This window comes from Acanthisitta chloris, unplaced genomic scaffold (genome assembly GCF_000695815.1).
Source record: "Acanthisitta chloris isolate BGI_N310 unplaced genomic scaffold, ASM69581v1 scaffold6375, whole genome shotgun sequence".
Taxonomy (NCBI): domain Eukaryota; kingdom Metazoa; phylum Chordata; class Aves; order Passeriformes; family Acanthisittidae; genus Acanthisitta; species Acanthisitta chloris.
Window position 1 is genome coordinate 1 of NW_008672139.1, and position 11,218 is coordinate 11,218.

General features: G+C 42.2%; 1 protein-coding gene across 1 annotated transcript; it reads left to right on the top strand.

Annotated features, from left to right (window-relative positions):
- Positions 1 to 564: 564 nt before the first annotated feature.
- Positions 565 to 10,135, top strand: LOC103801965 (vasculin-like; the record flags this gene model as incomplete). Its single annotated transcript, XM_009074403.1, has 4 exons — positions 565 to 729; positions 4,270 to 4,454; positions 7,997 to 8,099; positions 9,977 to 10,135. Coding segments are annotated over 4 exons (612 nt in total), but the record flags the coding sequence as incomplete, so codon positions are not given.
- Between the last annotated feature and the right edge of the window lie 1,083 nt (positions 10,136 to 11,218).

Sequence of the window (11,218 nt, forward strand, 5' to 3'; positions counted from 1 at the left end):
CTGCCTGGCTGGTCTCCAGCCACTCTGCCCCCTGCCTGTAGTGCTGCATGGCCTTGGTATGGCCAAATGCAGGACCAGCACTTGGCCTGTTAAACCTCATTCCATTGGAATCATCAATATATAAAAGGTTTAATTTGTTTAGATGAGGGGGACCAGTAAGTTTTATGCAGAATTGAATTAAGCATGTTTTTTTGGAAGTTAATGTGTGATAAAGATGGAAGGCCTTTAAGTACTGCACAGTTTCCTTTGTGGGTTTCATGTGGAATAAAAGCCTGGCAGTGGGAAGTACAGCCTGACATTAAGAAATATAACCTGATGAAGGTTTACACTTCAAAACTGCTGACAGTATTATACTCTGCAGAAGGTCTGTGTCCATTAGAAGTGCTCCATATACCTGTATCTCTGCGTTTACATGTACTGACTGTATATACCAAGATATAAGCCTTCCCTCTGCTTCTGACTGTGGGATATATGTGAAACCTGCAACTACAGGTGCCTTTCTTTCATGCCGAGTTTTCTTAATGAATGAATTTCTAACATCCTTTTTTTGTCTTCCTGCATCAGTATAACCGGTCAAATTCTTCATCCCCTGTTGACCAAACTGATCAGCCTCGCTTAACAAAACTGACAAGAATACGGACTGATAAGAAGAGTGAATTTCTGAAAACGCTGAAACAAGACAGAGTGAAAAAGGAACATGAAGATGAGAATCATGATGGACAAGAGAAGGTAGTTTTGTTCTTACTTATTGTAGATCCAGCAGTAGTAGTTTTCAGACAACTGATAAACTACTTTTTATTTTGCTGTAAACAGCTGTTAAGTCATGGTCTTGGATCTCTAAATGCAGTAAAGGCGTGGTATTTTGATAGTTTGAAGAAGATTGTTCCAAGTACTGCTCTTTCTCCACTGCTTCTTAGTAGTTTCTTTTTCTTTCTGCAGTGTCTGTTAGTACATGTTAACAGCTTGGATACATATGTGTCTTTACCAACAATAAAAAGAATTAATTAAGCTTAGTAAACTAACCTAATCATAGAATCACTTATGTTGGGAAAGACCTTTAAGACCATTGAGTCCAGCCATTGACCCAGCACTGCCAAGTGCAGTACTAAACTACGTCCCCAAGTGCCAGATCTGCATATCTTTTAAATGTCTCCAGGGATGGTGACTCAGCCACCTCCCTAGGAAGTCTGTTCCAGTGCTTGCCAACCCTTTTCATGAAGAAATTCTTCTGATGTCCAGCCTGAACCTCCCCAGGCACAACTTCAGGCCATTTCCACTTGTCCTATCGCAAATGGAGAAGAGATTGACCCTTACCTTGCCACAGCATCCTTTCACAAAGTTGTAGAGAGCGATAAGGTCACCTCTGAGCTGTGTCATGGCGCTCACAGTGATCTGCTCCTTTGCCTTCCTTGATGCTGAGGTCTGACAGGCCTGTAGTTCCCTAGAATATCCTTCCATCCCTTCTTGTAGATGGGCATCATGTTTGCCAACCTCCTGTCACCTGGGACCTCTGTGGTCATCCAGGACTGCTGGTAAGTGATGGAAAGTGGCTCAGCGAGCACTTCTGCCAGTTCCCTCAGTACTCTTGCCTGGATCCCATCCAGCCCCGTAGACTTGTGGAGGGCAGTGATTCATACTTTGGCTGTCAGTTATCCTATGAAACAACTAGCGAAAAACCTTGGTTCTGCTTCTCCAACAGTTTCCTGTCTATTTAGTGTTTAGGTAGCCAGGAGTTCGCTATTCTTGATCTAATCATAGGAGCAATAGCTCAATATATTTTTAAGTAAAGCACCTGTTTTTACTTCCTAATTGGGAACTTGGAGGCCTATAATGCCTGTGTATAACATGCATCAGGTTTCTTTCAGTCTGAATCAATTTGTGCAGTGCTTGGCTGACACCAGAGAATGTGTGTCAACACTAGCAGCCACCAACAATTTATCGTACATAGTCCAAGTGAAGAGAAGTGTTTTAATGTTCAGAATGAGGTGATTACAAGCTTCCTCACTGTAAATGAGTGGTTTAAAATGTTTAATCAAAACAAAAAGATCATAAATTACAAATCAGCCAGATAAATGAGTGGGGTTTGAGGAGGGTTTATTTGGATTCAGAGACAGGAAAGCAGTGGCAGTGTACATTGCTCATAAAAGCAAGATTGACTTTTCTGACCCTGTACTTGTTTCAGACAAAATAAAATTTGCTGTAGTGTGTTGAAGAATGGCTAAGGGAACAGGGGCACAGCTCCCAGAGAGCATTGTGCGAGCAAGAGTCGAGCAAAGGCTTATGGGAGCTTTGAGCATATAACTAAGAAGTAGGCCTCAGGCGTTTAGCTTCTCAGCATTAGAAGTTATTTTTGCAGCATAATGTTGCAGCCAAAGGACAAGCTATCTGGGAAAGCTCAGCAATGTTGCAAACCCAAGGATGAACTATTCTGGGAAAACAAAGAAGGATTCTTTAGAAAACAAAGACTTCTTCACAGCTGCATCTGCAAGCAGACATACTAAATAAATGTAACCTGTAGAGCTTAGGTAATGCTAAAATGAATCATAGGTATAGTTGTCCTGCAAGCTAAGAAAGTATACAAATGTAACTTTTAGAGTTTAGGTAATGGTAAAGAGAACAATAAGCATAGTTGTTCATGCACTGTATAAAAGATGGATGATGGTTTACAATAAACGAGTCTTGCTGGACACCATCGGGTGCGCATTTCTCCCGTCGATCTCCCACAGTAGTGGGTCTGTAGGACTTAGCTGTATGTGTGAGTAAAAAAAGGTCTGCATGTTTTCATTTTGCATTCTGTGGCTGAGCACCTTGAGATGGGTATCCTGGGTACTAGTGTTCATGTGTTCAAGAAATATACAAAGACTTTGATTTAGAATTAAAAAGATATTGGTAAACACTGGCTAGAGCTTCAGAATTCTGAAATAATGAAGCAAATTGCACTCAGCAGCTGAATCATGCTTGGAAGAAAGCTATTTTGTCCTGTATGTTAAAATTGTTTGACATTTTTAGGAATTTTTCTCGATAGTCTGAGATGCATTCTTAAGGCATACGATTTAACAGCTGAATGTGTGTTTACTGCACTTAACAGTATGTGTTCATGTGCTCTCAGTTTCTTGCTGTGCATTCTAAAATTTCTGAAAGCAGACAATACTATGAGTGGGAGGGAAATGATGATGGTCTAGATCCTGGGCTCTGAAGTGTGGTTTCTGACAAGTGCAGAACTCCCAGTTTGTGTGATTGCCTCCTGCTGTGGATAATGCTGTTATATGCCCAGTTTAGGGATTTTGTCATTGAAGGGGTGTTAACTTGGTAATGATCGTACTCCTCCCTTTGTTCTTAGAGCTGCTAAGACTTCTGAGGCTATTTGGCTAATTACTAAATAAGAATTGCAGGTTGCCGAGTGGGTGGAACTAAAAGAAACACCTCTGGTTTAGAGGTTGAAGACCTTTTAATCTTTAAGTAAACTTGAACTATCTGCTTTCTACAGCAACTTTCTTCCTAGCTAATGCTTCATGGCTAGTAATTTACAATTGCTGTTCACTACAGCCTGAGAAGCTGAGGTGAGTGCATGTGTGTGTAGGAGTAGTATCCTGAACTTAGAGAGCAGCATTCAGTCTTTCTGAACTCATGGCAGATGAATTTGCTGGTTGAGATATGGCAGTTGTGACTTGCCCCTTACACTAAGTAAACTTGAGAACTCTGATGCTCTCAGATTTCTCCTGACAGACATGACTCTGATGTTTCATAGTAAGTTAAGGGATTGGAATGGACCTTAGAGATCATCTAGTCCCAAACCACCTTGCTGTGGGCAGGGACACGTCCCACTAGACCAGGTTGCTCAAGGCTTTATCCAGCCTGGCTTTGAACACTGCCAGGGTTGAGGCATCCACTACTTCCCTGAGCAACCTGTGCCAGTGTCTCACCACCCGCACAGTAAAAAAATGGTGAATGTTTAATTAAGACCTTTGTAAGTTCTACAGATAACCTGTTATTTAAGTAAGTTTGAATTTTAAGATATGTTTGAAACTTTGCAGAAAAAATGTTTGAGGGAAATCATGGGAGTTGCTTTCTGTAGCATACCTTAAGATTTCGGTAGTATGCAGTATTGCACACTCTAGAAGTATGAACTAGAGAACTAGCCCTGAAGTAGTACGGAGTGTCTTCGTTTAAACTTAAACTAAATAGAATCGCTGAATTGCAGCACTTCTGGGTATTTACTTGTGTAGGGTTTCACTTTTAAACTTCATAACATAAAATCGCTTTTAACAGGATGATGAGTCCTTTGACTTGCATAACAGCAGCAATCCTCATCATAAGAGAGATACGAACCAAAACTATGAAAGTGAAAGTCCACAGGAGAATGGCAGTTCTTCAACTACACCTCAACAGATCACTCAGTCTTCAGCTTCCCCTCAGGAAAATGTTCTTTCAAGCTCACTTGAGGCAGAGCACAGGTAGGTACTTTGTTATATAAAAGAGTGTTCCTTCATGCTAAGTGAGCGTGTGCATAAATCCTTACTAGTTCAGAACTCAGAATCTGAAAACTGAGAACATGTTTCACAAGTAATGTCAGATTTATCTTTTAGACATGCACTAATTTAACATGGAATATGCTTTGTTTGTACTAGAGTTGTGTACTGACTTAAAATTTGATGTATTACCTTACAAAGAGAAAAGCAAAGTGCATAGTGACTTTATCCCTCTGATTTTGGTCTAGCTGTGTCTAGGAGAAACAACGCATCTAACTGCTGTTTGTATTAATGTACTTTGAGTGCTGCATCTTATGTAAAACTCCAGTGAGTTTGTTGTCATTATTAAAGTAATTAATTATTTTTGTGGCTGACTAGTTGACACTGTCAGTGATATCACAAGACAGTGCATTGGAAGGCAAAAAGTAGCTCTGAGGATGAGCTTGTCGTGTCAGGTCTGTAAGATTCTTACTGCTTCTGGCAACCACAGAATTGCAGTGATAGATTAGACAGATCTCTCTTTTTTTTTTTTTGTTATAGAGTTTATGTATACATTGGACCAGAGAACTCTCTTCTGTAATACCTGCCGAAGAAACTTTCATTTCCTCTTACTCTTCATGAGTATGAAAAGTGCAATGTGCATTGTTCTGTTTCTTTTTTTCCCACCATTGGCTATGGAAACAGAAAGCCTTGGCCTAGTCCTAGAGATGCAACACTATTGGAATAAGTGAAACCTGGTGGGATAAGCTCTGTGACCGGGGTGTTAGGGATGGTTACATGCTTTTCAGGGGCCGTAGAAGGGCAGGTGAGGTGGGAGAGTGGTGTTGTATCTAATGGAGGGGCTGGAACGTATAGAGATTGCAGTTGAGATGATTCAGGTCCTCTGGGTAAGGATTAAGAGGCAAACAGGTGAAGCAGATGTCATTTATAGACCACTCACTTAGAATGACATGACTGACTGTTCCTTGAGGAACTAAGGTACACCTTTAAACCAATTGCCCCTGTCCTTATGGTGGCTCTAACTTGCCAGATGTTGACTGGGAATACCATGGACATGGGAGGACTATAGAGATGCAGCTCACCATTGTAGGGAGAAAATTCATGTGGCCAAAGGTCACTTACAGATGAAGCTGGCCAGTGCTGTGTGGAACGATTAGAAGGGCTTTTAAAAGTGTGTTAATAGCAAAATGCAGACCAGAAATAGCATTGGCCTATCACTTGATGAAGATGGTCACCTCATAAACAGGTACTCAGACAAAATGGAGACCTTTAGTTCTTACTGGGTCTTGGTCTTCAACCCTCATGGTGGTGTTAAAGCTTGGAGGATCATGACTGCGGGAGTGGTAAACTTCCACCCAACCCCAAATGTGTCCAGGATTTGCTGCTCCAGCTGGATCCTTTTAAGTCTATGGGGCCTGATGGGATTCATCCAAGGCTACGTGAAGACCTGGCTGATGTCATCATAAGACATTTCTCAATGAGTTTTAAATGGTCTTGGGAATTTTGAAAGGTTCCAGTTGACTGGAAGGTGGTGAATATTGTTCCAGTTTTCAGGAAGAGCAGAAGGATGACCTTGGAAACTACAGGCCTGTCAGTGTAACTTCAGTGCCTGATAAAATTATGAAGAAGGTTATTCTGGGAGTTACTGAACAACACTTGAGAGACAACTCAGTCACTGGTCGTAGTCAGACGAAAGTCAGACTAGGGGAAAGTCCTCTTTAACTAACTTAGTTTCCTTCTATGACAAGGTAACCTACCTGGCTGATCAAGAGAAGCCAGCTGGTGTAATCTTTTTGCATTTCAGTAAAGTTTTTGATACTGTGTCTCACAGTATCCTTCTGGACAAAATGTCCAGAACACAGCTGGATAAGCAAGTCATGTGATGAGTGAGCAATTGGCTCATGGATCAGGCATAGAAGGTAAATGGAGTCACATTAGGCTGGTGACCAGTCACCAGTGGGGTTCTGTGGGGCTCCATTTTAGGGCTAGTTCTCCTCAATGTCTTAATGAAAAATTTGTACTCAGGACTTGAAGGTATACTAAGTTTGCTGACAACACTAACCAGGGAGGAGCTGTTGACTCCCTGCAGGGGAGAGAGGCCCTCCAGAGAGATCTTGACAAATTAGAGGGTTGAGCAATCATCAACTCAATGAAGTTTAACAAGAGCAAGTGCTGGATTCTGCACCTGAGACCAGACTGGGGACCTGGATGTACCTACAGACTGGGGAAGGAGAGACTGGAGAGCAGTGCCACGGAAAAGGACTTGGGGGTCTTGGTTGATATCAAGTTGAATATGAGTCAGCAGGGTGTCCTAGCAGCCAAGGGGGACCAGCTGTCCTGGGGTGCATCAGGCACAGCATCATTGTCCTGCTCTGCTCTGTGCTGGTGATGCTTCATTTTGAGTGCTGAGTGTAGTTTTGGTCATCACAATGTAAAAAAGGTATAAAGCTACTAGAGAGTGTCCAAAGGAAGGCTATGAACGTGGTGAAGGGTCTAGAGGGGAAGCCATATGAGGAGTGACTGAGCTCACTTAGTTTATTCAACCTGGAGGAGACTAAGGGGAAACCTCATCATGGTCTACAGCTTCCTTGATGAGGGGAAGTGGAGGGGCAGGCACTGGTCTCTTCTCTCTGGCATCCAGTGACAGGACCCAAGGGAGTGGCCTGAAGCTGTGTCAGGGCACATTTAGGCTTGATATTAGAGAAAGGTTCTTGCCCTAGTGGGTGTTTGGGCACTGGAACAGCTCCCCAGGGCAGTGGTCACAGCCCCAACCCTGACAGAGTTCAAGAAGCATTTGGACAATGCTCTTGGGTACTTGGTGTGATTCTTGGTGTTTTCATGTGCAGGGCCATGAGTTGGACCCAATAATCCTTGTGGGTCCCTTCCAACTCAGGATATTCTATGGTTCTATAAAATATTTGGCTGCTAGAGGCTGATGATTTTTTGACTGGATGATGAGAGTCAAATCTAACTCTTGTTTATCAATTCAAATGAATTTTTAAAGTGTGGTAAATGGCCTTCACAGGATTTCTGGCAAATGCTTTTCCTTTGTGGTGTCCCAGAGAGCTTGTGTCTCCATACTGTCCCAGCCCTTTGTCTGTGAGCTCAGCATGCATGTGGACAGATGTTCCAGTAAGCCATTTCGTGGTAAATTGTACTTGAAGGCACCAGCTTAACTCCCAAAATACTTTTGCGTGCCTAGTAACAGTATTGGCACATCTTCTACAGAATGATGTCAGAATGTGTGGCATTATAATGTCAGGCACCTGACACAGATCTCTCGCATTAAAATGAAGGTGTAGTCTTTACCACAGGTAGTGCTAAAACAGGCACTCAGCTTCTCAACTCAACTTCTATGCTTTACCTATCTTTTGTAAGGCTTCTGTCTAAGAGTTAGTTTAAGAAAAACCCGGACTATTTAATCAATGCATTTGTCATAGATCTTTAGCCATATATATAGGCAGAGCTTGAGATGTCTTGAGTGTGTGTGTATCAGATTTCTTTATGTTGTCCTTTTTCATTTAAAGGTTGTTAAAGGAGATGGGCTGGCAGGAAGACATTGAAAATGATGAAGCATTTGCACCATTAACAGAGGATGAGATGAAGGAGTTCCAAGTCATTAAGGAAAAGGTAACACCAAGTTAATGTACCACTGTAAACCTGTAGTTGGCTACCCTAAATGCTGACCTTTGAGGAGAATCTGCTGTAATTCTGATGGTTAGGGATTTTGCTGGTTTGATACCATTTCAGTATTGTACTTTTGGAAGCACAGTTGCTTTGAAAATGTAGGATGCCAGTGCTGGTTTAGGTAAGGCCTGTTCACAACATATTAAGGGAAGGGAAAGGGAGTGCTTCTGAGTAGTTTCTGCATTGCTGGTAGTACAGTTGCACAGGCTTTCCAGCTCCTCATCTTTGCCTAAGGAAAGAGAGTTTTCTTTCAAGGTTTTTATGCAGTTCCCTTGGTTCTCCAAGATCTGCATTTTCTTTGCTGGAAATTGAGTAACATTTAATTTGCTAGTAACAAAGTATGAAAAGGCAATTTAGACTTGTTTTTTTTATCTTGTTTGTTTGTTGTTTTGTTTTGGTTTTGTTTTGTTTTTTTTTAAAATTAGGAATGTTGTGTGTACCTGGTGGGGTCAGTGAGGTGTGGTTTTACATCAGCATTTGGTATTGCTCCAAGTCTAGTCACACTCATACTTATTAGAGTATTTGGAGTACTATGCTCTTAAATGCTTGTCTTCCTGCCCACCTTTGCAGTCTGTGTGGAAATGCAGGAGTTCCTTTCTTGTAGAATCCATTGTTTCCTTTCTCTTCAATGTCTTTGGCTATACAATTGCAACATGCAGACAAACTGTGATACCCATTCCTCACTGCTCTTCTGAGCTCCTTCCTCATTGCTGACCCTGCCCTTGTTAGCCCAGGTGTTTGCAGCACTGTGGGAATAAGGACTGTGTCAAAAGAATCATAGAATCAACTGGATAGGAAAAGACCTCAAAGACTGAGGCCAACCCTACTGTTGTTACTAGACCATGGCACTAAGTGCCACATCTAGTGTCATCTTGAAGACCTCCAGGGATCCTCCATCCTCCCCCTGGGCAGCCCATTTCAATGTCTGACCCTACTGTTGTTACTAGACCATGGCACTAAGTGCCACATCTAGTGTCATCTTGAAGACCTCCAGGGATCCTCCATCCTCCCCCTGGGCAGCCCATGTCAATGTCTGACTACTCTCTCTGTAAAAGATATTTTCCTAATATCCAACCTAAACCTCCCCTGGCAGAGCTTGAGTCTGTGCCCTCATGTCCTGCTGCTGGTTGCCTGGGAGAAGAGACCAACCCCCACCTGACTCTAACCTCCTCTCAGGATGTTGTAGGTGGTGATAAGGTCATCCCTGAGCCTCCTCTTCTCCAGGCTGAACACCCCCAGCTCCCTCAGCCTCTCCTCATGGCAGTTGTGCTTGAGTCCCTTCACCAGCCTTGTTGCTCTTCTCTGGACCTGCTCCAGCACCTCAATATCCTTCCTGACCTGAGGGGCCCAGAACTGCACACAGTACTCAAGGTGTGGCCTCACCAGGGCTGAGATCAGGGGCAGAATCACCTCCCTGGTCTTGCTGACCACACTGTTCCTGATCCAGGCCAGGATGCCCTTGGCCTTCTTGGCCACCTGAGCACACTGCTGCCTCATGTTCAGCTTTCTATCTATCCAGAAGAAGAGACCATCTGGGAGGAGGGATATCTGGGGCAAGATGTGTGGGGAAGTAGGTGAAAAGAGATGAGCTCTTGTTGAATGCAGGAGCTTAGCACGATTGGAGGCACTTGGATTCAGGTGTCTGTTCCAGAAGTGAAGGCTCTCACAGGACTTTTTCTTTGAATGTATATATGAAAACGTTAGTATACATGAAAAAGTGTAGCCCAGAGATGAAGACATAGAGACTGTTGAATTGCAACAGATTGTTTTGTTCGGCTTTTCCTTTCTTTCTCTAAATGTATCATGTTTTCATGTTTCAGCTGCAAAAAAATGGCCTTCGAAAGAATGGCATTTGGAGAAATGGCCTCGTCTGTAATTTTAAATTTTGTTCCTGGAGAAACAGCACTTTCAAACCTGCTCTGGAGAATGAGGATTCTGAGACGACCAGCAGTGATACATCAGATGATGATTATTTTTGAAGGCTTACTTCTGTAACACCTGTAGAAAGCCCACTTTGCTCTCATGAGGTTTTGGGGATTTATTGTCAAAAATAAATAAATGTTAATTTATATAGTAACATACCCACTAGATGGAGAACAACAGGACTTTTTTTTCCTGAAGGAAGCAAAGAATGTTTTTTTGGGTGTGTTGAATATCACTTATATTTCTTTGTAAATGAATGTTGTAGAATGAGGCCTTGGGGTGACCCAGCATTGACTTTCATCACTGAAGCATTTCTGACTAGTGTGATAATGTTACAAGTCAGACTTTCTCACTTAATAAAAGCAAAGAATTGTGCAATGTCTTGCAAATTTCTGTCTTAACTGTCTAAGGAAAAGAAAGAAGGCAGCTTGACACAGTGCTTTGCTTGCTGAGTCATCTCTCTCTTGCAATGGAAATCATTGAGTCTACTTTGTACTCGAAAAGGGCAATGTAGCATGTTGGCTAAAATGAGCAAAGTGCACTAAAACCCTTTTCCTTAACTGAGCTGTTGTACTGTTCTACTTCCACATATAACTGCTCTTTAGCCGTTCCTAGTGTCGTTGTCATTAGTAGTGGCAAAAGACCCTCATGTTACAGTTCCAAATTTCTAGGATGAGCCTTTAAATTGAGAGCTTTAAGGGGTATTGCAAGACCCATATTCTCACAATGAACACATTCCTTGTGGGGAAAGTGAGGAGTTTGATTTTACTATTCAACATGCAGAAAAATCATTACACTGACTGAATTTGTCCACTACATGGGAAATAAACTGATTTAGAGACTACTGTCTCAGTGCAGAGCATCATGGGTATCATTTTTAAATCTGCTAAGTTTTGTTTGCATTTACATTAAATGTGTTCTGGCAGCCATGACTGCATTTCAGCATGAGGTAGAAATACTTTCATCACCAGATCTTGCTTTTATAGCAGCAGAAGTTTATCCGTGCAATGACCACCTGTTCTGCTTACTTTGTGTCAGACTTTTTCTTTAGGATTGCACTTTTAAAATCATAGAATCATAGAATTTAGGATTGGAAAGGACCTTACAGATCATCTAGTCTCAACCCCCTGCCATGGGCA